The sequence below is a fragment of the Piliocolobus tephrosceles genome, chromosome 1 (assembly GCF_002776525.5).
Source record: "Piliocolobus tephrosceles isolate RC106 chromosome 1, ASM277652v3, whole genome shotgun sequence".
NCBI lineage: Eukaryota > Metazoa > Chordata > Mammalia > Primates > Cercopithecidae > Piliocolobus > Piliocolobus tephrosceles.
The window spans coordinates 17,652,643-17,680,467 of NC_045434.1; the positions used below are offsets into that span (position 1 = coordinate 17,652,643).

General features: G+C 47.2%; 1 protein-coding gene across 1 annotated transcript in view; it reads right to left on the bottom strand.

Annotated features, from left to right (window-relative positions):
• Positions 1 to 27,825, bottom strand: part of CAPN9 (calpain 9) — a 75,897-nt gene that overhangs the window by 25,444 nt on the left and 22,628 nt on the right. Inside the window, exons 7-18 of the mRNA XM_026455092.1 lie at positions 25,357 to 25,442; positions 22,827 to 22,904; positions 18,671 to 18,831; positions 17,488 to 17,645; positions 17,116 to 17,324; positions 11,463 to 11,499; positions 9,872 to 9,952; positions 7,324 to 7,381; positions 5,619 to 5,683; positions 5,055 to 5,123; positions 4,648 to 4,726; positions 2,289 to 2,405 (exon numbers count right to left, since the gene is read on the bottom strand). Coding sequence (XP_026310877.1) covers positions 2,289 to 2,405; positions 4,648 to 4,726; positions 5,055 to 5,123; positions 5,619 to 5,683; positions 7,324 to 7,381; positions 9,872 to 9,952; positions 11,463 to 11,499; positions 17,116 to 17,324; positions 17,488 to 17,645; positions 18,671 to 18,831; positions 22,827 to 22,904; positions 25,357 to 25,442 — 1,198 coding nt within the window. The remainder of the gene's footprint in view (positions 1 to 2,288; positions 2,406 to 4,647; positions 4,727 to 5,054; positions 5,124 to 5,618; positions 5,684 to 7,323; positions 7,382 to 9,871; positions 9,953 to 11,462; positions 11,500 to 17,115; positions 17,325 to 17,487; positions 17,646 to 18,670; positions 18,832 to 22,826; positions 22,905 to 25,356; positions 25,443 to 27,825) is intronic.

Sequence of the window (27,825 nt, forward strand, 5' to 3'; positions counted from 1 at the left end):
AACACAGGAAATGGAAGAGAACCAACAACCAAACACAGGAAATGGAAGAGAACCAACAACCAAACACAGGAAATGGAAGAGAACCAACAACCAAACACGGCGACTGGGTCTTATGTGGATCCTGAGTCAACCAAGCTACTGTAAAAAGGTGGCCTGGGAGATTTGGGCATGGACTGGGCACTAGAGAACATTGAGGGTTTGCTGAGAATTTTGTTAGGCATGCAAATGGCATGATGATGATGCTAAAAATAAGTCTATCAGCTTGAGATATTCAGATGAATGGACAGAGTTTCTGAGATCTGCTATTAAATTATTTAGGGGAAAAAAGTGTGTGTTGCGGGAGCACAAGGAAAAAGTCAGCAAGATGATAATTTTTGAGGTTGGGTGTAAAGGTCTGGAAACACCTGGCGAATTTGTATAACTCCCGATGCTGTGTGCCACCCCTGAGATTCTAATAGAATTGGTCAATTGTGCAGCCTGGTCATCAACATTTCTTTAGCCACCCCTGGAGATTGTAATGTATAGCAAAGTTTGAGAAGTGCTGGTGTGAGGTGCATGGGAACCTATTATGATTCTTTATATCTAAGTGGAGGGTTGACATTTTTACAATAAAAAGTTAAAATAATACTGGAGTAAAGCTCCATCCTTGGTAATTGTAAAAGTCCTCCAGGTGAATCTAATGTGAGGATCCCAGCGTGGAAGGTGTTAAGCCTATAATATTCCTCTATTATAAGAACAAGCTGAGGCACTCCCACCCGTCTTGCTGGGAAGGATTAAGCCTGGGTGGTTTAGAAAGGGAAAGAGCAATTGAGAGAAGAGAAACTAGCAAATCTCATTATTTCTAGGGTCAGCTCTGACCACCCTGTAAGTCTAATGAGTGATTCTCTTTCAGGTGGGGTCTTTCTAGAATGCACCTCTCACTAGCTACCAGTAACCCCTGGGGAAAGCCCAGCCTCCTGGCTTGATATACTAGCCCCTTTGGGGCCTGCTGGTCTCTCTGTGGTTTTCTCTCATCATTTCTTAATCAACACATATTCATTGATTGTCCATAAAGTATGACTCTCCTGGAGCTTAGAGTCTAGAGGGGCTGTGCTTCAAGCAAGTAGTTAGTGTTCTATTACCAAAGAAGCAGAGGGAGCTGTCATGCTGATAACCGAGGGTCACAGCCTTCACCTTTTAATTTTAATTTTATTTATTTATTTTTATTTTTATTTTTTTGAGATGGAGTCTCGCTCTGTTGCCCAGGCTGGAGTGCAGTGGCACAATCTCAGCTCACTGCAACCTCCGCCTCCCAGGTTCAAGGCGTTCTCCTGTCTCAGCCTCCCGAGTGGCTGGGATCACAGGTGCACACCACCATGCTCGGCTAATGTTTTGTATTTTTAGTAGAGGCAGAATTTCACTATGAGCTGGTCTCGAGCTCCTGACCTCATGATCCATCTGCCTCAGCCTCCCAAAGTGCTGGGATTACAGGCGTGAGCCACTGTGTCTGGCCCCCTGACTTTTTTTTTTTTAAATCAAGTATTCGTACCTCGAAGTGGCCTATGGAATATAGATTAGAAAATACGAAGCAGGACCAGCTGCATAATTTGTGAGGCCCAGGGCAAAATGGAAACATGGGGCCTCCCGCTCCTAAGTTATTAAGACTTTCAAGATGAAAACGCTAGAGCATTAAACCAAGCATGAGGCACTCTTGGGGGCATGGGTCCCTTGGCACCTGCACAGAGGGCATGTCCTCGTAGCCACCCCGGTGCTGAGTTACAGGCCCTGGACATGCTTCATTCAGCCCCACCTTCAAAGCCACCTGTGAAGGCCAGGATGGCTATGACAATAAACTGCAAACACTGAAGCTCACGGGCACATAGTCTCTCTCTGTTTGTGGTGTAACAAATCTTGTTTAAGGTAACTGGGTTAATGTCTAGGGCTTACAAGGTGGGGAGGTGGGGAGGAGGAGGGACAGAGACTCTCCTGTTTCTATATGTTGTGATGGGATTTAACCTGAAATTGAACCTTTCCTCAAACACAAGGCACAAACCTGCCCCCACCCCATCATCCTCCCAGAGGCACTATGAATGTATAAAGAAAGGCGATGCTAAGAAACACGCTGTAGGGGAGGCTGGCACATTCTGCTCTTTAGCTAACGGCAGAGGCCCACAGGTCCGCACACATGAGACCATGGCTCTCTGTGGTCTGTCTTTGCCATTACTTTCACCAGGCTGTTTCCCATGCGCTCACGGAGGGTGACTGAAGATGCCACCCCGAGTGCACCCTCAGCCTCGCTGGACACTTACGGCTCGCATTCTCCAGCCGGACCAGGCAGTTGAGGAAGTCATCGAAGTCTATCTGGAGCTCCTCATCCGCATACCTGAGCACGATCAGCTGTAGGAGGCGGCTGCTCAGCTGAAAGCCTGTGGGAACGAAGGAGGAGACCCAGGACCTGCCGTATCCGAGCCCCGAGGTGAGTCTGCACCTTTGAGGGAGCTCCCAGGCAGCCGAAGAGAGGCCTCAGAATAGGGAGCCACTGTTTCACTCCTCAAAGCTGGGGTCCCCACACCCAGTGGGACTGCTGTCCTTGGTGTGAATGCAGTGTGAGAGTGTGAATCTGCAGTGCAGGGGCGAGTGTGCGGGGGACTTGTAGGCATGCTTTCTGTGTTTAATGGCTTCCGCGTTTAGTGAGTTCATGATCTTAGTTTTGACACCCATGTCATCCATAGGGTCTCGCTGACTTTACAGGAAGCTTCGTTTGGGGGAACTTAACACTGGTGGTGTCTGAGCCCCACACCCATTCCTACACCAGCCTCCCCTCGTGTTCTATGTCTCAGGTCACTTCCAGCTGTGGCTCTAGAACGTTTCTCAGAGGGGATGCTGCTGCCCACGGTGAATGACACTGTGCGAGGGGCCCATTCCTACACACCCACAATGGGGGAGGAACGCCAGGCTACGGCCAGGAGGCCTGGATCTGAGCCCTGGCACTGCTCCAGCCATGGCATATGGGTTCAGTTCTCTGTTTGGTTTCCTCATTGTCAAGTGAGGGGTTTAGACAAAGTGAAGTTCTTTCTAGATCCGATATTTAGTGCTTCTATTTTTTTTTTTTTTGAGATGGAATTTTGCTCTTGTTTCCCAGGCTAGAGTGTAGTGGCATGATCTCGGCTCACTGCAACTTCCGCCTTCCAATTTCAAGCGATTCTCCTGCCTCAGTCTCCTGAGTAGCTGGGACTACAGGCGCCTGCCACCATACCTGGCTACTTTTTGTATTTTTAGTAGAGACAGGATTTCACCATGTTGGACAGGCTGGTCTCAAACTCCTGACCTTGTGATCCACCCGCCTCGGCCTCCCAGAGTGCTAGGATTACAGGCGTGAGCCACCACACCTGGCCAGTGCTTTGATTTCTCATCATTGCCCTTAGAGGTGATTTCTTTCCCCCTTTCGTTTTGGTCTACATGTTCGCTTTCTAGGAGGTGTTCACAGGATTGTTCAGAAATCCACCCAGGGTCTTTCTGCTTCTTTGTAATTCCAGCGGAGGAGCAGGCAGGTCAAGAGCAGAGCACAGAGTCTCTGGAGCCTGCACGGCAGTGCTGGCTGCCAGCCTTGGCCAGAATCCTGGTGTTTGGGGCTAGAGGAGGGGGATGAGGGGCGATCCTCCCTACGCCACGTCAGGGTAGGAAAGACACAGCTATGCCCCTCCTCTCTGAGCGCTCCCTTTGTCCCCTGCTCAGTTCCTCCTCCTACCCTGGAAACAGAGTCACCATCCCCTAAGAAAATCAGGCGCCCTTCTCAGCCTGGCACTTTGCTCATTTGTAAATCATCTGATTTTCTTCTCCCTCACATAGGACCCGAGATGGTCCTGGCTGTGTATACTTCATCCTTTTATCAGGCCTGAGCCTGGACATGTTTCCAGATTTTGTTTTCCCTGGGAGGGAACACACTTTAAAAGGTTCAGGAGGCCCCTGTCTGTGAGGTGTGCTTGGTGAGAAGCACAGGCAGCCTAGTGGGCTGGAGGTCTGCAGAGCACCCACGGAAACTACGGTTGTGTGTGCAGAACATGGGACCACAGAGAGGCCGATGGCCATCCAACCCCAGACAAAGGTGGGAAACGCCCCTTGGAGCCCAGCCTTTGGGAAGGGGAGCAGGGTATAAACTATGATGCGGTCATCCAGTTTGGATTCAGAGTCTGCTGCTGATAAAGCCCAGGACAGGGCCACAGGTGGCAGAGGGGCGTGCAGCCCACAAACCATGGGCGCTGCATGCTCTGTCTCATCCACGATAACAACCATCTGAGAGCAGAAATGAGACGTTTGGAATCACTGCAGCTTGCCACCAAACAGCCATGTGTTAAGTACTGGGCCAGAAAACATGGTCAGAGGCTACGAGGCCTCCAGAGGGCAGGCCAAGTTCAGTTTTAGCAGACACATTTAAAAAGTTTCTACCAGTGTTCACAGTGGTTTAAAATGAGGGCCCTGGTGTCAGCAAGTGAGTCTTGGGTCTGAACCCTGGTGCTGCCACTCCAAGGGCCGTGACCTTAAGAAGCACCAACTGGGCTCAGAGGCCCACCTCCTGGGCAGCAGAGAGAAGACCTGCCATCTGCTCAGGTTGCCCATGGGCAGTACCTGGCATGAAGTCAGCCACCTGCATTCCAGTCTTTTCTTTACCTGTAGCTTTCAGTGCAGTCCTCAGTTCATAGGTAGACATGGTGCCGGACTTGTCAGCATCAAACCAAAGGAAAAGGTTCTAAAGGGTGGAGAGCAGAGGCATTGAGGAGGAGCGCACCTGAAAGGCATTGCCAATGGCAGTAAGTGGGTGACAGCCAGTCTGGGGGAGCTACCCTCCAGGGGCCGCAGAGGCCACGGTTGGACTGGGCCTTCCAAAAAAAGTCAGTCTCTCTTTTGTCTTCCTTTCCATCTTGGGTGGAAGCATCGGAATAGCATGATGCTGTTTTCCCTTCTCCCCTGTCTGAATACAACTCCTCTAGCCTGCAGCCTGCTGCACCTTTTTAAATCCCCTCCGCCCTAGGCGCACAGGTTCCCCCAGAGGCCAAGCCCTGCTCCAGGTTACATACAATCCACTGCTTCAGCTTGTCCCAGAACACTTTGAATTCATCAAACTCCAGCTTCCCATTGCCGCTGGTCTGTGCCGTGTGGGTTAAGGGAGACGTGAGTAGCATTTCAGCCTGAGGCTCCTCGTGGGACCTCAGCTCTAGGACTGCAGACGGGGAGGGCTGATGGGCTGGCCTGGGTGACACAGGTTTGGGGCCCTGGGGAAGTGGTTTTAATGGTTAAACCACAAATCTCTGAAGAGGGGAAATGGCAGAGGTGGGATGGGGGTGCTCCTGGAAAGTTCACAAAAACAGAATTCTGTTCCCTTAGATGGGATTCCAAAGTGGCAAGAAGACCCCCACGTTCCTTCAAAAGCTTCCCACCCCTGCCACTGGGCAGGCTTGTGCATCTTGATTCTGATCCAATTTCAGCTTCGGGGTCCCCCAGCTTTGGGTTATTTTCTGCGAAGAAGACTATTCTGCTGGCTAAGGATGTCATGTTCTTGGAGAGTCTGAACTATTGAAGATTACTCTGTGCTTAAAGCCCGGGATCCCTGTCTATTTCTGCTCAAATATTTGGAAGGATACGTCCATCAGGGAAATGATGTTTTTACAGGAGATCAGGCTTAGCTTCTTGAATTTGATGTCCTTTTCTGAAATTGCACATGAAAGCTGAATTTGGTTGACTCCAATAAGATAAACCTATGTACCCATCTGCTGAAAGCCCAATAATGTGGCTAAATCCGGGGCTGCTGGGGGCTGTGATGTGGCTACTGTCTTATGATGCTGGTGGGAGTAGAAGTTAACATGACCCTTCAGAAGGAAAATTGGAAAAATGTGAAAAAAGCAATAAAAGTTGGAATACGCCTTCATCCATTTATTCTAGTTCTAAGAATCCCGAGCAAAGAATTACATATGAAGATTTTTGTCATCACATTATTTATAGTGGCAAAAATTTGGAAGTGAAATAATGACCAATAGAAAGGCATGGTCAATACTTTAGGCTATGTCTATGTAATGGAGTATTATACGACCCTTAGGAATCATGTTTTTGCAGCCTATTTAATGGCAGGATTTAAATTTGTTGGAGAAATTTGTACTCTCATACTACTGCTGGTGAAAATGTGAAACAGTCACTTTAGAAAACAGTTGGATAGTTTTTAAAAACATTAAACACAGAATTAAGCAATCCTCTTAACTAAACGTATAGTTAAGAGGATGGTTATGCCACCATGTAACCATAGACTGTGGCATGGTGATGGAACCATCCTCATAACTATATACCCAAGAGAAGTGAAAACACATGCCCACCCAAAAAACTTGTACAGGAATGCTTACAGTTGCATTATTCATAATGACCAAAAACTGGCAACAACCCACATGGCCACCAATAGATGAATGAATAAACAGAACGGGGCCCATCCATACGATGGGATATTATTTGGCTGTAAGAAGGAATGAGGCATTGATACATGGGTGGACTTTGAAAACATCATGCCATGTGAAAAAAGTCAGTCAGAAAGGACCACATATTGTATGATTCATTTTTTTTCCCCTGAGACAGAGTATGGCTCCGTTGCCCAGCCTGGAGTGCAATGGCATGATCTTGGCTCACTGCAACCTCTACCTCCCAGGTTTAAGCAATTCTCCTGCCACAGCCTCCCAAGTAGCTGGGATTACAGGTGCCCGCCATCACGCCTAGCTATTTTTTTTTTTTTATATATTTTTAGTAGAGACGGGGTTTCATCATGTTGACCAGGCTGGTCTTGAACTCCTGGCCTCAGGTTATCCGCCTGTCTCGGCCTCCCAAAGTGCTGGGATTACAGGTGTGAGCCACCGCTCTCAGCCTATGATTCCTTTCATATGAAATATTCAGAATATGTAAATCGAATCTATAGAGAAAGAAAGTAGCTGAGTGGTTGCCTGGGGCTGGGGGAATGGGTACAGGGTTAACACTGTTAATGGGTAAAGGGTTTCTTGTTGGAGTGATGAAACGTTCTAACATTACATGTCTACGCATGTGACACATATGTACATACATGCAGATACACATATGTTAAGAGTGGTTATTTATGGTGGCGAGATCATTTGTGATTATCTTTGTCATTAGGCTTTTCTGCATTTTTAAGAATTTTCTACTATAAACCTGCATCATTTTTGGAATCAGGAAACAAAGCTCTTTTAAAAGTTGGCTGGGAGGAGCAGGGAGCCTGGGGGGTTTGGGGGGACCCAGGCAGTGTGGTTGCTGGTCCCTCCATAGGCGCCCTGGGACCCCGATGTGGGCAGCACTTACTCTTTTGCAGCACAGCATTTAAAACATACTCAAGTTCCTCTGCTGTCACCTCCATGTCCTGTTGAAGTGGAGACAATTGCTTGTTATAGCCCTTGGCACCTTCTTTTTTAGTTTTTTTTGTTTGTTTGTTTTAAATCAGTTCTGAGCTTGATTTGGCTCAAGTGACAGACCAGCCTTCAGGACCCTGCTCTGGGCAGATGTACCTATCTCCTGTGTGGCTGCAACTCCATGTCTCATATTTCACATGTTTTAGGGACATGCCAGCCCAACTAGGAGAGGGCCTAACTTGAGAGATGTCTCAATCCAGGAAAGCGCATGGAAAGCTGGGCAGGGCAAGGCAGTGGTTTCCCAACTTCCCTGAGGGTCAGAACCACTCCTAGAATTGTCCTAAGTTCCTCAGATGGTTCCTATGTCAGAGGTAGTTTGGGAAGACCAGACTGAGTCTGCCTCTGCACAATGGAACTGCCTGGAGAGCTTTAAAACAGTCCCGCATCTGGGGCTTACCCCAGGGACCCTTGAAATCAGAGGACCTGGGAATATGGTCCTATCTGTAAGACCCAGGGGTTGATTTAGAATTAAGAAAAAGGGTGAATTTCAGAATCATGGATCTAAGGCGCTCCAGGAAAGTTCGGCAGCCCCCACCCGGGAAGCTGGTTAGAAATAGAGAGTCTCGGGCTTTTTTTTTGATACAGGGTCTTGCTCAGTCATCCAGACTGGAGTACGGTGCTGTGACCACAGCTGACTGCAGTCTCAATTTCCCATGCTCAAGCGATCCTCCTACCTCAGCCTCCCAAGTAGCTGGGACTATAGGCAGGCACCACCATGCTGGGCTGATTATTTTTGCAGAAACGGGCTCTCCCTATGTTGCCCAGGTTGCTCTTGACCTATTGATGAGGAATCTGTGTTTTTTTCCCAGGATGCCCAGGTCACTTTATACACATGCATGTTTAAGTAGCACTGACATAGACCTCATTTTGGTCAGGGTTTTGCACTAGCCGTGTGGAATCCTGCAGGGTGCTTCTAACACATGTTCGCCCTGAAGCCTCTGGGCCTGGGGAATGGGGGTTTGGGATGTTTGGTGTTGGTGAGAAAGCACTGCACCAGCCAGGCCTCCACTGAAAGAGGAGGAAAGAGAAATGGAGCCACGTGCCCAAGTCATCCAACTACTTGGAAGAAAAGCAGGACATGAGTCGAGGACGGCTGAACTCTAGAGGTACTTTTCTGGTTGTTAATCAAGGTCGACTGAAACTCCTGCAGCATTCCTCGCTTCCCTCGCAAACCCTGGATCTCCATCTCACAACTCCTGTCCCTCCCGTATTCACTCCTCTGAGCCTGTCATGCGGGGTCTGACCCAGCGTGCTCCAGATGGCGCCTGGGGCAGGGAGGTCACCACTGCCTTCCCCCCTCACCATGCTCTGTCCCGCCCAGGGCTGCGCTCAGCCACCTTCCTGCTGTACTTCAAGCAGTCACATGAGCCACCCCTTTTCTCCATCCCATCCTGTTGTCCCCTAATCTTCCTGCCTTGCCTATTTATTGCAGTGCCTAATATACTACCATTAGACAACCCCTAGGTTTAGATGTCACCACTCCAGGTGACCCCTTTCATAAATCAGGAACCCTAGTTGAGTGAAACACAGGAAGCTAATAGAGTCATTAGCATCTTGACATGAATTAGTTCATCAGCTCATTTTATTTACGGCTCCAAGGGAGCACCTGTGGGGCAGTTTCTAGAAAGACTTCCTTCCCCCATGCCTAGCAGGTGGAGGAAGAGCCTGGATCTGTGTGAGGCTCCATCCAGGGTCCCCAAAAAAGAAGCTGAACAGTGGAAATGACTGGGATAGGGTGGGGGACAGGAAGTTGCAATTGAATAGGGACCTCCTTGAACATGATCCCCTTTACTACAGCAGACAGAGTATTCTAATGGCAGTGATTTTCAGGCAGAGTTCAAAGAAGCCGCCTCTTCAAGCCTTGCTCTAGCCTCCCAGAGAAAGCACCTGGGGCCCGGTGTGGTAACTCATGCCTGTAATCCCAGCACTTTGAGAGGCTGAGGCCGGAGGATTGCTTGAGCCTAGGAGTTTGAGACCAGCCTGAGTGACATAGTGAGACTCTTTAATTTTTTGTTTTTTTAATTAGCCAAGCATGATGGCATGTGCCTATAGTCCCGGCTACTCAGGAAGCTGAGGCGATAGGATCTCTTGAGCCCATGAGTTTGAGGCTGCAGTGAGCTAGGCTTATACCACTGCACTCCAGCCAGGACAACAGAGTGATACCCTGTCTAAAACAAAACAGAACTAAAAAACAAAGTGTCTGGGTCCATTCTGAGCTCCTCTGGGCTCACTGGCCCCATCCACAGCCGCAGACTGTGTAAGTAAGAGATGTTGTAAACAGGGTGGTCTTTGGCCTTCCGTGATCAGTGCTGGTCTTTGCAACAAGCTCCATCATGCCTCGGGACGATGTTGCTGACCAACCCCACGACTGCAACCCTTTGCTGGAAAGCCAGGCCCAGGCCCTCAGCCCGTTGGGGAGATGGAAGCGGGGCGTGTCCTACCTCACCAGCGACTTGTTCAAACAGAGCTCGGAACCGCTGCTCCTCCTCTGTCTCCTGGTCAGGAGGAGTTGGCTTTGGGGGCTAAAAAACAGCCGAAGAAATTTGCACAAAATGATCCACAAAAAGGAAACATGACAAAAATATCAGGAAAGAAGCCAGGACCCTCTGTGCCCAGCCCCATGCCACCCTCCTGATGCGGTGTGCACGAGCTGTGTCCTGTAGCGTGAGGAACATTTTCTCATGAAGGCTCTTTAGAAGGTGAGACTACAAGGACTCTATTAGCTGGACCTGTGGAGCCCTTTTGCCTTACAGACGAGAAGGCCAAAGAACCCTGACCCCTGCCTAAGTTAGGTCCTGGCCACTGGATTTTCATGCTTCCTGCACGTCCTCTAGCTTACCTTTTACCACCCTGGACTGCAGTGACTCACTTCATCATCTGTTTTGACAGCTGGTAAAATCGTTGAAGGCAAGAGTCTGTTTCTAGCACTGAGCTCTGGGCTTGGTATATAGAAAGCGCTCAGTAAATGTTTTGGGTGGTTTTTGGTTTCTTTGGTTTTTTAGCACCATTAATAAGCTGTGCCCCAGCATGGAGAAGCAAATTCCCTCCTAAAAGTAGATCTCTGCTGCCCCTGGACGTGTCAGACTGTTTCCAGCTATAGCATCTCAGGGCCTCTGGAGAGTCCTCCAGCCCTTGGACGAGGGTAAAACCACCCCCAGGTCTCCCCCTCCACACACACATAATGTAGGGGAGAAGTAATGTGTTCCCCTGAGTCCACAGTAAAAAACATCTCCCTGCCTCTCTGGTTTTCTTTTCACTGACTAGTTTTCTTAAAATACAATTAAAAGATAGTCTACCCCCTTCAGAAGTGGCAGCTTCCTCTCAGGTGGAGTTGGTAGTGTGAAAGTTATTAAATCAAAATGAAGTCACTAATGTTAAGAAAACCCTGACAAGTAGAGCTAGGGAAGGCCAGAAGGTCCTCATGCTCATTTGCCTGATAACAAAAGTATCACAAGAGGCTGCAAAAACCACAACCTTTCACAGAGGCCCTTGCAACCATACACAAAAATACTTCTACCTCTGCGTAGCAACTGCCTGTCCAACATCAGCTTGGCCTCACCTTTGTTATTGATCTTTGTAGCCAAGGATAATTATTTCAAAACAATTATGTAATCCTTCTCACTTTTTTCTTTAAAAACCTTTGTCCTCTTTTACCTCCCCAAATATGTGCATAGTTTACTGTGGCATGCATATGCCCATTGCAGTGCTTTATCCCCAAATAAATAGCTTTTCTTTTAGAGAGTGTCTCTGTGTTTGTTATTTTAGTTGACAGTAGCACAGAGGAAGATGACATTGAACACAACTTTATACCAAGCACCCACCTCACTTCCATGCCAGGTCCTTGTGTACTAGAGGAGCACAGACTAGAAGACACACATCTTGGTCTCCAGGAGGTTAGAATCATAGACGCTTACTTGATTGCATATAACCATTCCCTGAACCGCAGGGTTTTACATGACTCTGTGATTAGAAGGAAGGTTTCCAGAACCATCACCTGAATCCTATACTCCATAGCAACATCAGAAGACTCACCTCAGGAAGGTCAATGTCTACATTTCCATCCATATCCCTGTATGGGCAGAAAAACACACAGCCTCAATTGTGGATTAACTTCTCATTGGGATCTGCAGAGCTGAAGAGCCCAGAGCTGTTGGAAGGTTCTATCCCATTGAATCCCTTATTGTTCAGTGCTGTTTACATTTCACAGAGTTTGCAGACTCCACACATTGACACCCCCACCCTTAGTCATTCAGCCCTTGCTCAGAATGCAAATAAGAGGGACAGCCGTTGTGTTAGGCCATTCTTGCATGGCTATAAAGAAATAGCAGAGACTAGGTAATTTATAAAGAAAAGAGATTTGACTGGCTCACGGTTCTGCAGGCTTTACATGAAGCACAGTGCTGGCATCTGCTCTGCTTCTCAGGAGGTCTCAGGAAACTTACAATTATCACAGAAGGTGAAGGGGAAGCAGGCAAGTCACATGGAAAAAGCAGGAGCAGGGTGGGGTGGGGGAGTTGCCACACACCCTTAAACAACCAGATCTCATGCAAACTCACTATTGTGAAGACAGCACCAAGCCAGGAGAGATCTGCCCCCATGACCCAAACACTTCCCATCAAGCCCCACCTCCAACACTGGGGATTACAATTCAACATCAGATTTGGTGGGGGCACATATTCAAACTGTATCATTCTGCCGTGGCCCCTCAAATCTCATGTCCTTCTCACACTGCAAAATATAATCATGCCTTCCCAATAATCCCCCAAAGTCTTAAGTCATTCCAGCATTAACTCAAAAGTCCAAAGTCCAAAGTCTCACCTGAGATAAGGCAAGTCCCATTGCCTATAAGTCTGTCAAATCAAAATCAAGTTCCAAGATATACAAATTCCATTTTATACTTCCAAAATACAATGGGAGTATAAGCATTGGGTAAACATTCCCCTTCCAAAAGGCCAAAAGAAAGGGGCTACAGGCCCCATGCAAGTTTGAAACCCCGCAGGGCAGTCATTAAATCTTAAAGCTCCAAAATGATCTCCTTTGACTCCATGTCCCACATCCAGGGAACACTGGTACAAAGGGTGGGATCCCAAGGCCTTGGGGAGCTCTGTCCCCGTGACTTTGGCTGCTGTCATGGGTTGTTGAGTGCCTGTGGCTTTTCCAGGCTCAAGGTGCAAACTGCCAGTGGATCCACCATTCTTGGGTCTGGAGGATGATGGCTGCCTTCCCAGAGTTCTGCTAAGCAGTACCCCAGTGGGGACTCTGTGCGAGGCCTCAAATCTCACATTTCCCCATCTGCATTGCCCTAGTAGAAGTCCTCTGTGAGGGTTCTGTCCCTGCAGCAGGCTTTTGCCTGGGCATCCAGGCTTTTCCATACATCCTCTGAAATCTAGGTGGAGGCTGCTAAGCCTCATTCAGTCTTGTACTTTGTGTGCCTGCAGGTTTAACACCATATGGAAGCTGCCAAGGCTTATGGCTTGCACCCTTGCACCTTCTGAAGCAGTAGCCCAAACTGTATCTGGTGCCTTTGAGCAGAGACTAGAGCTGGAGCAGCTGGGATGCAGGTAACAGAGTCCTGAGGCTGCATAGGGCAGTGCGGCCCTAAGCCTGGCCCATGAAGCCATTTTTTTCCTTGGCCTGCGATGGGAGGGACTGCTGCTGCAAAGGTCACAAAATGCCTTTGAGGCCTTTTTCCGTTGTCTTTGTTACAGCACTTGGCTCCTTTTATGTTATGTAAATCTCTCTAGCAAGTGGTTGTTCCACAGCCTGCTTGAATTCCTCTCTCGAAAAAGCTTTTTCTTTCTCTGCTATATAGCCGGGCTGCAAATTTTCCAAACTTTTATGCTCCACTTCCCTTTTAAATATATATATATTCCAACTTTAAGTCATATCTTTGCTCCCACATCTGAGTATAGGTTGTTAGAAGCAGCCAGGTCACATCCTGAATGCTTTGCTGCTTTGAAATTTCTTCTTCCAGATACCCTAAATCATCACTAGGAAGTTCAAACTTCCACAGATCCCTAGGGCGTGGACATAATTCAGCCAAGTTGTTTGCTAAGGCATAACACACATAACCTTTGCTTCAGTTCCCAATAAGTTCCTCATTTCCATCTGAGACCTTGGCAGCCTGAACTTCACTGTTAATATCACTATCAACAGTTTCGCCATAACTATTTAACCAGCCTCTAAGAAGTTCGAAACTTTTCCTCATCTTCCTGTCTTCTTCTGAGGCCTTCAAACTCTTCCAACCTCTGCTTGTTATCTAGTTCCAAAGTCACTTCCACATTTTCAGTTATCTTTTTAACAATGCCCCACCTCTCTGTAACAATTTTCTGTATTAGGCTGTTCTTGTACTGCTATAAAGAAATACCTAAGACTGAGTAATTTACAAAGAAAAGAGGTTCAATTGGCTCACAATTCTGCAGGCTTTACAAGGAAGCATGGTACATTCCCTAGAAGTTAACTTGACTCTTTGATTTCTAGGGAGGCCTAGGAAGCTTACAATCAAGGCAGAAGGGGGAAGAGTCATGTCACATGGCAAAAGCAGGAGCAGGGGTGGGCAGGTACCACATACTATCAACCACATCTCACAAGCATTCACTCAGTATCATGAGGATAGCGCCAAGTCATGAGGGAACTGCACCCACGACCCAAACATCTCCCACCAGGCACCGCCTCCAACATTGGGGATTACAATTCAACTTCAGATTTGATGGGGACACATATTCAAACTATATCAGCTATCACTAAGAACTCGTGAATTCTGGGTTTATGGAACTAAAAGAAGTTAAGCCAGCAGTCACTCCCTATTTCTTTGATGAACTTTAACAAAGGCAACAGATAAAGTGTTTTGTAGAATAGTAGCACCTCCAATGACCCATAAACAGTGCAGTTGCATTACACATTCACTCTCCATGAACTCTGCATCTTCAAGGAGGATGCATATCTGTTGGAGACCATTCAGCCTATTGAGTGATAGGCATTGGGGAGGGGGTGCATTTTAAAAGATTACAAAGTTGAATCAGAACCAAAATGACCACCTTTTTTGTTTTGTTTTTTTTTTTGAGATGGAGTCTCACTCTGTGGCCCAGGTAGGAGTAAAATGGCACAATCTCGGCTCACTGCAACCTCTGCCTCCCGGGTTTTAAGTGATTCTCTTGCCTCAGCCTCCCAAGTAGCTGGGATTACAGGCATGTGCCACCACACCCAGCTAATTTTGTATTTTTAGTAGATATAGGGTTTCTCCATGTTGGCCAGGCTGGTTTCAAACTCCTGACCTCAGGTGATCCTCCTGCCTTGGCCTCCCACAGTGCTAGGATTACAGGCATGAGTCACCATGCCCAACCTAAAGACCACCTTTTGAAGCCGCATCCCTAACTCCTGCCTCTCCTCATAGATGTAAATTCCTGATTCCACTGGTGGGGTTGGGGAGGGATGGGTGTCTCTGTGCTTATGTTAGGGAAAAAGAGGAAAAATGATGCGATCATGTTTTTTTGCTATTCACATATTTAGGGGAACTTGTAGTATTTGGATAGTAGTAATATTAACAGGAGGAGCAGCCTTCAGCTTTTGATGATGCTAAAAACATTTGGAGGAATACAGTCTTATAGATTAAAACTTGAAGCACTCTCAAAGAAAAACTGATACAAAATCAAAATCAAAGGGAATACGAATAAATACTGACGTTGAATGAGGGTAGTCCTGCCTTTCCTTTTCATCCCCTGGGCATACATGACATAAACCTTTCAGAACTTTTGTTTGTTTAATCAGGAGCCTGTCTGAGAGCTAAACCAATGCACACAGAGCTCAGTGTGGATTTTTGTTACCAAGCTACAGAGCTGATTCTTATACTCAGTATCATAGCAGACTAAAGTATCTTGTTCAGAGCAAGATTAAGTATGGAGGTTTTTTTGCCATGTACAAGTCACCTTATGCATGCCAGTGACTCTGAGCTCACCCCACTAATGGGATAGAGAACAAGAGGCATGGCATTGGCATAACTTGGGTCTCTCTTGTTCTTGCCACCCGTAAGAGATGTCAATCTGCATGGATCTCACACAGGGTAATTTTGTGTGAACAGATACTAGGATATTCATCCCCACCTTGTACTAGTATCTGGGAGAAGGCTGGAGAAAAATGATCCGGTAGAGTGTTTAAAAATTTCACACTTTTCGGCCGGGTGCGGTGGCTCAAGCCTGTAATCCCAGCACTTTGGGAGACCGAGACGGGCAGATCATGAGGTCAGGAGATGGAGACCACCCTGGCTAACACGAAGAAACCCCGTCTCTACTAAAAAAATACAAAAAACTAGCCGGGCGAGGTGGCGGGCGCCTGTAGTCCCAGCTACTCGTGAGGCTGAGGCAGGAGAACGGCGTAAACTCGGGAGGCAGAGCTTGCAGTGAGCTGAGATCCGGCCACTGCACTCCAGCCTGGGCGACAGAGCGAGACTTCGTCTCAAAAAAAAAAAAAAAAAAATTAAGACTTTTCAGCATCTATTTAGCCAAGAGAAAGAACCATGCCTTTTGTAATCAGCTTGAGAAACCCCACCAGACTTCGTAATTGAGTCTTCTCAATGCATGCCACCAATCTAATTCTATCTCACTAAACGAAAGATGAAACTAGAGTGAGTCATGTATTCACAGCTGTCTCTCTTGTTAACTCTGTGTAGATTGACTTTTTGTTGGAGACTTATCTAGCTTAAATACAGAATTAGCAGATTTTAGCATTCTCCGTAATCTTTAGAATATCGTCATTGGGAAAAGAAATGGATTCCTCTGTCTTGAACCATTTTTCCCCCTGTGCCACAGAGCAACCCATGGTGAATGGGCAGTAAAGGGAAACATTTTCCACAGAAGTAACTGATATAAAATAATTTTGCTAAGACACTGTGAGGAAGATGTGGTGGAATATTGGGTATGTAAAATGAGAGGCAGATTTGCCAACATTTATTTCAATTGGAGGTGAAAGAACATGTCATTCTTGAAATTTGCAATAGCCACCGCCTTCCTCATGCCCAGAAATGTCTAGCATCCCTGCATGGGGCTCTTACCCCAGAAGCTTCTTGGTAATAGGGTCTGAAAAATGAAGGGCTCCACCCAAGAGTGTCTCGTGAGCATGACTCTGGGACCAGTAGAAAAAAGCAACTTTTCAATGGTTTGTTTGAGGGAGGGAGGAGCAGAGCTAGAAGGAACATGTGCCTTGCCTTGCAGATGAGTTAACAAAGTGTCCTGCAGCCTGGCGTGGTGGCTCACTCCTGCAATCCCAGCGCTTTGGGAGGCCGAGGTGAGTGGATCATCTGAGGTCAGGAGTTCGAGACCAGCCTTGCCAACATGGTGAAACCCATCTCTACTAAAAATACAAAAAAAAATTAGCCGGGTGTGGTGGCGGGTGCCTGTAATCCCAGCTACTCTGGAGACTGAGGCAGGAGAATTGCTTGAACCTGGTAGGCGGAGGTTGCAGTGAGCTGAGATCGCACCATTGCACTACAGTCTGGGTAACAAGAGTGAAACTTCATCTAAACAAAATTAATAATAAATAATAGAAAAAAAAGAAACTGTCCTGCCTTGTGTCTCAGGTACACATGGAAAATGGAAGAATTGGAGTCTTGGCTCCAGCAGTTCCCGGATGACTTCTGTGTGAATAAACTACTAAAAGAAGTGGGATTCTGGAAGCTGTTCCTCTGACTCACCGGGTAATGGCTTTTTTCTCTGAAAAGATTCTCAGACAGAAATCAGCTTCCTGGTGGGGCTCAAAAGTGCTGGGAATCAGGATGTACTCCCCAGGGGGTAGCTTGAACCGGTCAGAGACTTCTCTCAGGTTGATGAACGTCTTGCTTCTGGCCCGAGAAGCGTGGTATCTGAAGAAGTCTTTGTTCAGGTGTTCGTCTTTGTCAGGGCACTGCAATGGGCAAGAAAGGGAGGGGTTTCCTAGGGAAGTTCCTCTTGGCTTTTTGGACACAGTTCATGGACTCTTGGTTGAGTCTCAGGTGTGAAACCGAGGAGGAGCTGTGAATTTAGAACTCAGATGGAGAACTCTGAAATGCAATGTAGTTCCCACCTACCTCGTAAATGGCATAGCCGATTGTCAGCACATTGGCACCAAATCTCTTGAGTTTCCTTCTATCTTTCTGCATCAGGGCTACAAGGAAACTACACTCCTCCTGCCCCTCATCTTTCTCAGTCAGAGACAATTTTATTTGTGGATTGGTCCAAAAGGTATCTGTCATTTGGGAGAGGTAGATTATTCTCCCTTTCTTAAAAAAAAAACCCAAAGACCACACACACGCACACTCACACACACCTACCTGCTCTCATTATATATCCTACCAAACATGAGAAAGTAATACTTTCTCTCCCTGTTCAATAAGCCCTCCTACCCTACTTTTGATAATCCCCAATGAGAATGCAAAGTATCTATCCACCTTCTCTTCAACCATTTCCTATGCAGCTTTTTAAGGACATTCTTCTGGGTCTAGTCTGCTAAAGCTTGTTCCATCTTTTTTTTTTTTTTTTTTTTTTTTTTCCACTTAGTATTTCAGAGGAGAGTGCAGTGGACTTCTGGTTGTCCCCCGGCATCTACTTGATGGTGGGCAGTTTGAGTAGGATTGACCTCGATCACTGCTCCAGCATGACTTCTGATTGGTCTATGCCAGTCCCTCTTGCCACTGAAGATTGGACAAAGCCAATCAACGCATAGCATTCACCAGGCAATATTGGTTCAAAGAATTTCCAATTAGAGGGAAATTGACAACTTTTGTTTGATAACCCCAGGAGCTCTTGCTGTTCGTGTGAATGAGGGTTCAGGAAGCCCTGGAGACTGCTGCTAGCCCTCCTGTGATTATAAAGAAAGCCAGACAGAGAAAGAAGTCAACACAGAAAAGAGGGCAGAGCAGTGAATTACAAGCAAATGGAACCAGGGCCCTGACAGAACTGTGCCTGAAGCCCACCCTACTTTTCCTCTGAGCTCTTCAATTATGTGAGATAATAAATCCTTTCTACTGCTAAACTGGCATGAGTCATGCTTTCCATTACTTGTAATGGAAAATAACCTAAGTGGTAAAACAAAGGAGTTTCCCCAAACAATTCTTACCCAACTAAATCTTTGCAGCCTTCTTTTCCCAGTCACTTTTGAAATCTTACTATGTTTCAGGCTTTCTCTGAGGACCCGGCCCTTATTCAACCCGGTGTCCTGGGTTGGAATGGACACTTGGGAGTGGCAGAGAGAGTGACAGACAGCCTACTTACCCAGGAAATTGCGGCAGCCCCCAGCCGTGGAGCCGCGAACCCAACTTCCCTGATGGACTGTCACCTCCCATTTATGGACCGCATCTTCCTCCAGGGCATCGGGAGTGAGGTTACAGATCTCCACTTTGTCAAAGTGAGCCTTGAAGTCCTTAAATGCCATCCTGCAACAAAGTGGAGAGACACGATGGACAGGAGGGCGATGGTGAGGGCATCATCCATTCACTCATTCATTAAATCATTCACTTATTCATTAAATCATCTTGTTCCTGTCCACAAGGAGTGGGGGGACTGCAAAGTGTGGGGAGATGGAAAAATTTTTTAAAGTAAAGTAAAGGTTAAAAAGGTAAAAACTGGGGTAAAAATATAGATTTATTGTAGACGTTAAGTGCTACGGAGAAAAATCAAATTGGGTTGAAAGTTGGGAGTGTAAGGGTGGGATGCCATTTTAAACAGGGAGGTAAGGGAAGGCCTTACTGATGGGGCACATTCTGAGTGGAGACCTGAACTACCAGGTGCTGGGCAGAGCAGCTCTCTGGGGGTCTAGTCAGACCCCTCTGGACAGAAAGGCCCTGAGGCAGAGAGGTGCTTGAGGTGCTCATGGAACACCAGGAAGGCACGAGGCATACGTAAGGAATAAGATCAAGAGATCACAGTATGTCAAGTAGATATAGGGATTTTGGCTTTGACTCTGAGAAGATGGAGAGCCACTGGAAGGCAGTAAATGGAGGAGTCACATGCTCCATGGCTGCTGTGTTGAGAACAGACTTTGGGGACGCAGGTGGAAGTAGAGATGCAGCTGGGACGTTAGTGCTGGTGTCCAAGTGAGAGACAAGGGTGGCTTGGTCCAGGCTGGTGGCATGGGAGATGGGAACAGTGGCCAGATTTGAGACATATTCTGAGGCAAATCTTACAGGATTTGCTAATGGACTGGATGTGGGGAAGGAGAGAATGAAAGGAATCAGGATGTTTGGTTTGAGTGACTGGAAGGATGGAGATGGGGAAGGCTGTGGTGAGACAGTTTGAGAGAAAAACTCAGGTCAGGTTTGGGCACGTGAATCTGAGATGTCTATTATACATTCAAGGGGAGATGTTAAGTAGACCATTGAGTATATGACTCTGCAATTCTGGGCAAAGGAGTTGAAGATGGAAACCTGAGAATTAGTGTAAAGATAGTTTTTAAAGTCATGAGACCAGACGAGACGCCTAAGAGTCAGAATAGACAGCAAGGAGGGGGACCATGGATGGGTCCCTGGGACACCTCAGTGCTAACAGGTTAGGAAGATGAGAGGGGGCCAGGACAGTATGTTCAGAAGGAGCTCAGGTAGGAGGAGGACCACCAGGGCGTGTGGTCCCCTGCAATCCAGTACATCAAGGGCTCCTGATGGATCAAAATGATCCAATCGAGCAAAGTGAAAATCGGTGGCCTCCCTGGCAACATCAGGGTCAGTGGGATGGTGGGGCACACTTGTAGCTAAGTGGAGTCGAGAGAGTAAGGGAGAAGAGGAACTGGTGGGCTTTGCTATAGAGGAGAGGAGAGAGCTGGGTCAGTCACTTGAGTGGATCAAGGGAGGCTTTCTTTTCTTTGCAGGTAGGAGAAATGATAGTGTTGGAGTGCTAAGGGGAATGATTCAGAAGAAAGGGGGAATTCACACATAAGGGGAGAGAAGAGAGCTGCAGGAGGTACATCCTAGAGCAGGTGAAGGATAGAAAGAGGCTACACAGGGTTTCAGAGTCAGGATTCCAGGAGGAAGGGCTCCATGCACAGAGTGATGATTTAACACCACCCATCACCTTGGGCAGGCTCAGCCCAGGTGTCGGGGCACCTCCTTCAAGAGGGTCAGGGCAATGGATCATTCACATGGACGCTCTTCTTTGCGGAGCCTCCTGCTGTGAATTTCTGAGTTTCCTCTGCCCGGCTTCTCCCACCTTCTGTACCAGACCTTCCTTCCACTAGCCTGACCTCAGGTAGCCTCTCAAACTCTGGTTTCTACCTCCTGCTCCTATGCACTGATTAGTGTGATGATACTAATTCCAGAACTCAGCTTTCTTCTTGCAGTTTTTGTTCCTCTCTTGTAACCCCCTAAGTCAAAGTCCCCTGTACTTCAAAATTCAGAGTTCATCTGTAATTTCTAATTTGACAGCTTGGGACTCTCTCAAGCACCCTGCACGTTTTCCACAAATCTGGGGAACTTAAGCCCTCATGGTTCCTGAGACAGAGACGGCTGGCATTCACCAGCACAGGACTAGGGACTGCACCCCACTCCTTCCGTTTGGGAGTAGAATGTGAGCAGTGATGCATTTACTTCGGAGTCAAGATTTTTAGAAAGTGAGAATGTCTTCTTCAATTTTTTATTTTATTCTTCTTTTCTTCCGGCTACATGCAGATGACCATGTGACCTTAGAAGATGGCAAAGCCTCGCAATAGAATCACTGTATGAACAGAGTCACCCACAGAATATGAACATCCTCCCTGGACTGTCACAATGAGTGAGGAAAAAACTTCACTGTGTTTGAGCCTTTATACATCTGGTGCCTATTGCACTACTGCAGCTAGGGTTACCTCGAGTCTTTGGTGCCTCGAATTACGGAACTGCCATAACAAAATTCTAAAATATGTTAGCAGTTTGGCAAGAGGGAACATGGAACTGTTGGAGCTGGAAAATGGGGATATCTATGTTATGCAGTTGCAAAACATTGGGTAAATCTGTTGCATATTGTTATGGACTGAATGTTTGTAGCCTCCCCTAAATCTGTATGTTGAATCCTAACCCTCAAAGTAATAGTGTTAGCAGATGGGGCCTTTGGGAGGTGACTAGGTTGCGAGGGTGGAGCCCTCATGGATGGGGTTAGTGCCATTATAAAAGAGGCCCCAGAGAGCCGCCTTGCCCTCTTTCTACCGTGTGAGGACACAGTGAGAAGGATCCATCTGTAAATCAGAAATAGGGCCCTCCCTAGACATGGGTTCTGCCTATGTCATCATCTTGGACTTCCTGGTATCTAGAACTGTGAGAAATAAATTCCTGTTCTTTGTAAGCCACCCAGTCTGTGGTATTTTGTTATAGCCACCCAAATAGACTAAGACAACTGTAAAAATACAGAAGACAGACCAAATCACTACTGAGGCTGTGTTCTATGGGAAAAGAATGAAAAAGGCTGGAATAGTTATGGTTTTGGGTTGTTGTATTTTAAAAGCTGTTACAAGGAAGAGATGAGTTCAGGCAAGAATTGACTGGTTGGAGCACATGAAAGGGAATAGAACCAGAAACCAGAAATTGTTTCTTGCAGGGTTAGAAGGGCCAACTTCTAGATCCCAAACAGGAAGAAATAAGCCTGAAAGAGATTTTAGAGATGAAGGCCCAACACAAATATTCAACTAAACAAAGAGATTCAGGCCAAGGCAAAGTCCAGAGTAGAAATGTTTCCTTCCCATGTAGGTCAATATCTTTAGATGCTCTCAGGGTAGCTGCCTTCAGAGGTACCTCTCACCAAAGTGGGTGTGGAGGGAATGCACCCTGTGAGCAGCAGAGCTGCCTGTCTTCAAATTCACTGTGTAAACCCGGATGACACAGAGCGCCAAGGAGGTATGTCAGGCTGGAGACCAGACGCTCTTCCTCTATTGGACTGCAGCAACCCCCTAAAGACTCTTCAACAAACCGAGACCTGGGGTGAGCCCCCACCAAGACAGGAGGGATATTAAATTTCCCTCTAATCTGGGTGTATATGAGGGGTCTGAGACAGATGAATTTGATTTGTCAAAAATGGAGAGAGAAGGCTGGGCGAGGTGGCTCATACCTGTAATTCCAGCATTTTGAAAGGTCGAGGTGGGTGGTTTCCCTGAGGTCAGGGCTTCGAGACTAGCCTGGCCAACATGGTGAAATCCCCTCTCTACCAAGGATACAAAATGAGTCAGGTGTGGTGGCGCACGCCTGTACTCTCAGCTACTTGGCAGGCTGAGGCAGGAGTATCACTTGAACCTGGGAGGTGGAGGTTGCAGTGAGACGAGATCGCACCACTACATTCCAGCCTGGGCAATAAGAGTAAAATTCGGTCTCAAAAAATAAGAGAGAGAGAGAGAGAGAGAAACATGGTGCTCCTTACGCCCCTGGGCCATGGGACTTGCTCATATCTGCAGTTAACACAGGAATAAGCACTGTACCAGAATTCGCCATCATCCAGAGCAGTGTGACACAGACGCTTCTGCTCAGCTGCACCAACAGAACGCCACTCCGGAGAACTAGGAGTAAACAAAATTAGTGTTCAGGCAGAGGTCATGAAGAGCAACAACGGCCTTGATGTGGAACCCACAGTGTGTGGTTATGGAGGAAATAAGTCCTGCTCAGTGACTACTCACTGGGTCCCAGAAATGCACCCAGGGATGCAGCGGCCAGTGAGCCACTGGCCCCCAAATAAGAGGGCTGGCCAGAAAGTACATCTCCAAGTGCTGCTGATGGATAAAATACCCCTGAGGATGATTTGAACCACCGACATGGAAGATCATCTTGGGACAGTCACAAGGCATTGCATGCCCACGGGGTAGCAGAAGAGCCCAGCTGGAAGCCACAAGTCCACTGACTTTCGTGCTTGGCCTCCAACTTGCCATGTGACCTGGAGCAGTGCTTGGCCCCTCCTTAGTGGATAAGCTGACACTTGGAAAGGTGATAGTGCCTTACACTTGCCCATGCTTGATGTTGTCTGTACTGGGCACCTTCTGTATGTGACCTCGCTAACAAGCCAGGTGGGGTTCTGTGAGCTATGTGTGTCCATCCTGCAGACAAAAGGGCTCAGGTAGGCCCATGGACACATGCTCAGGGAAGAGTGGGGGTGGGAGTGGCTGCCTGTCACTCTCCAAACAGGATTTGTGACTCCAAGTTCATTGCATTTTCTGTGACGCCCCCAGTCACCTCCAAATAGTTCAAAGTATGTCACCACTGTTGTGGTGCTACAGCCAATGTAGCAGCTCCCTCTCATCCTGTGATCTCGACTCAAAATCAGCGGAGTGCTCTGGAGATCCAAGGGGAGGATCAGCAGGGACCTATCTCCAGGTGCTCGGGCCAGGATCAGAAGAGTGGAACTGGCAGCCATTATTTGCTTTTGGAGCCATTATCTTAAGTGGCTTACACCCAGGTAATTGGCCTGACAGGCTGGCCATGTGGTGCCTTCAACCCTACTCACATGTCACCAGCAGCACAGTGAAGTCAGGGGGTCAGGATGGCTCCTGCCTGTGCATCATCCATGGAGGCTGCATGAGTGGAAGACAAACTTCATTCCAGCCTTGGCTCCCAGTCAGAATGCACTTTCTTTATTTCTACCTCTGTGAGTCCCAGAAAATGGGAGAAACTGGCCCATATTCCCTTTATAGGCTACTATCTCAAAGTTGAGGGGCACTGCACATCTTACATGATGTAGTCTCACTAATTTTGGTTTCAATATTTCTCTGTGCTTTCCTTTTCTGCCAGGAGAGGGAGGCCAACCTCTTCCCTCCTCAACCCATCTCAGCTCATTTCTGCCAATGCTTCTTGGTTCTCAGAAGGTGGCAGCCAAGGCCAGAGCAGAGGATGGTGGGATGAGAACCTCCACGAGGGCGATGACAGCCTGGAAAGCACACGCCTGTGTGCTCTGTACCCACACTGGGGTCTGGCTAACAGAGCAGCAGCTGCACCATGCCTGGTGACTGGTAGCTGTGTCTGGACTGAAGACAAACCCTGACTCAGTTTTAACCAAGTTCTAGACTAGCTTCAGATTTCCCCAGAAGCTCAGGGGCCACGGGTGTGGCAAGAAAGGCCTTCAGGAGCCCAACAAGCAGAGGAGGAGCAACAGCTTCAGGCGGGCCCTGCCACGCACCCACCCAAACATCTCTGGTTCCCAGTCACCTGGGCCGCTTCCCAAGGGACCAGAGCTGGGGGAGCTGTGAGGACACACACAGCAGACCTTTCTTGATAACTGGGAGACCAAAACTCTGGTTAACAGCTCTGTAATAAATGAAAATCCAATTCCACTTCCTCTATTTTTTTCCTTTTTTTTTTTTTTTTTTTAAGAGATGGGGTCTTACTCTGTTGCCCAGGCTGGAATACAGTGGCACAATCATAGCTCACTGCAGTCTCAACCTCTCATACTCAAGTGATCCTCCTACCTCGGCTTCCTGATGTGTTGGGATTATAGGCATGAGCCACCACGCTCAGTCCCACTTCTATTTCTCTGCTGGCCTATTGGTCCTCTGCCATGGTTAATGACTATCAGAGAGAATCCTATAGTTACACACTAGGTAATATTTCAGGGATTCCCATACTCTAAATACACACACACACACACACACACACACACACACACAGGCGCGCATGCACATGCACGCTGCTTACTGGAGCTACTCACAACTACAGATAAAGCTTTTCACTATAACACTGAGTTATAAACATCACCATGGGAGGTAACACATTTATGTATTGACATAAATACAATTCGTGAAAGTTAGAGTACTGTTGTAAGTCTTTCTTGAGAATCAAGCTTGATGCAAGGTGGGCCTGAGGGCTGAAAGGGGAGGAAGAAGGGGCACCCCAGAATCGGGACAGGACCCTGAGTCAGAGCCCAGGAGGGTGGTAGACAGGTCACTCCTTCACATGTCTGCACAAGCCAGCTCTGGCCCCACACGCCCCGGGAACCAGCCAGAGAGGCCGGATAGGGTGACTGACCTGTCGCTCCATGACCCGTTCCACTCAACCTGGCCCCAAGGGTTCCGGACTCGGACGAGCTCAATTCTCTGGCCTCGGAAGTTTACCTAGAAGAGAAAAGCATGAGGGAAGTGTGAAATGATAAATATGGTGGAGGTTTGGCCACATTCACCCATGAGCTCCAGGTGGACCAGCTCCACCCAGGACTGGTTGTTGAAAGTCTCTTGCCTAAAACGCTGCTGAAGGTATGTAAACGTTCGCCAGTTCTTAACCAGCCCTTGGAACCTTCTAATTCCTATTGAATAATTGCTACTATTGCCAAAGATATTATATTAGGCACCAAAATGCTTATGCCACATCTGGGAAGTAAAGTGGAATTGTAATTAACAAGAAATTAGTCCATGTGAATCTAGAAATGGATGGGTTTCTCTCTAGACTGGGATCTCCATAGAGGCAGGAGCCAAGTCTTAGGCGTCTTCAACATCTAGTAGAGTGAATGGTAACGAGTAGTCCTCAAAGATACTAATGGAACTATTACTGACCTTTCTTCATCCTAGCATCCCATGCACAGATGAATGATAAGAAAATAAGCACATGCTGGGAATTTAAACACAACAATAAACAAAAACAGCTTTTACATCTTCTAAACCCAATATTCTCCTTGTTTCACGTATCTATGAGGATTCCTGCTGTTTACCTCAACCATCCTTGAGCCAGTGTACCCTCGGGTTCTGCCTGGGAGCAGGGACAAGGGCCAATGCATTTGAGGAGAGTTTTGGAGGAGAGAGAGTGAAAGCAAAAGACTTCTAGTTATTGACTAACCAGAAGCTGTAGCAGTCAGAAAGTTTTATCCTCATGTATTTGGCATAAATTATATTTTGGATGTGTAAAAATTCAAGTAACATCAACTCTTCAGAGTCCAAGATGTGGCTTGTGACTCATCATTTAAGGGGCTCATTTAATTTGAAAGGTTCAGGGCAGGTGAGTTCCTTGTAGGGGCAGAGGAAGCAAAATCAAGCAAACCAAGATGATGGGAGGTTTCTGTTGTTACATGGAATACGCAGAAGTTCTAAGCTAGAAAATCACATGCCCACTTGAGTGACCGACCTGCAAGTCATGTATGGACAGGGAAGGAGGACAAAGGAACCAACACAAATAGCTAACATTCTAAAGAATCCCAAAGAGTCCAACCGCATCTCACACCTTGGCTCCAGTGAGGAGGAAGGGCAGGACCTCCCTTTTGTGTTCTTTACTCCCCATACATTCAGCAGATGTCACTTAACATGTGGGTGGCTACAGAAGACCAGGGGCACCTGTGCCTTCTGAGTGCTGGGCTTGAGACTGGTCCAGGGAAGGTATGGAGTGGGCAAGGCAGACTTCTGGGCTTTGCTGAGCTTGAGTCTGGGAGAGTGATACCTTTGGCTTCGTGTCTTCCTCTTTCATCCTACTCTTTATTTCTCTTCCCCTTGTGCCCCTCAAGGATCTCTCCTCCTAACCAACCACTCCCTCGAAGTCAGGGTGGTGCTGTGTGGAGTCTGGGTGTTCTCGGGATCAGTTCCACCTGGGCTACAGCTACAGAGAATGGGATTTGTGATGATTAATTTTACGTGTCAACTTGACTGGGCCATGGGGTGCCCAGATATTTGCTTCAAGGTTATTCTGGTTGTGTCTGCAAGGGTGCTTCTGGGTGACACGAGATTTAAGTTGATTGCGTAAAACAGATTGCTCTCCCTGGTATAGGTGGGCCTCATCTCATCTGTGAAGACCTGACTAGAACAAAAAGGCAGAGGAAGAGGGAATTCTCTCTCTCTGCCTGGGTTCCTAAGCTGGGACATCAATCTCTCCTGCCCTCAGACTGGGACTTTTACCATTGGTGTTCCTGGTTGCTAGGCCTTCCTTTTAGACTCAGACCAGAACTATGCCACTGGCTTTCTTGGGCCTCCAGCTTGCAGGCAGCAGATCATGGGACCTCTTACTCTTCACAGTTGCATGAGCCAATGCCTTACAATAAATCGTATTACAGTTGATCCTGGAACAATGTGGGGGGTTGGGGCGCCAACACTCCTGCATTGTCAAAAAATCTCATATTCCCTAAAACTTAACTCCAAATAGCCTACCATTGACCAGAAGTCTTATTGATAACATAAAGAGCCAATTAACACGTTTTATAATTCTTTATATTGTATACTGTATTCTTACAATAAATAAGCCAGAGAAAAGAAGTGTTATCAAGAAAATCATAGAGAAGAGGAATTACATTTACTATTTATTAAGTGGAAGTGGATTGTTGTAAAGGTCTTCATCCTTATTATCTTCATGTTGAGTAGGCTGAGAAGGAGGAAGAGGAGGATTTGGTCTTGCTGTCTCAGGGGTGGCAGAAATGGAAGAAAATCCCCATATAAGTTTAAGCCTGTGTTGTTCAAGGGTCAACTGTGTGATGCATATAGATAGATAGATAGATAGATAGATAGATAGATAGATAGATAGATA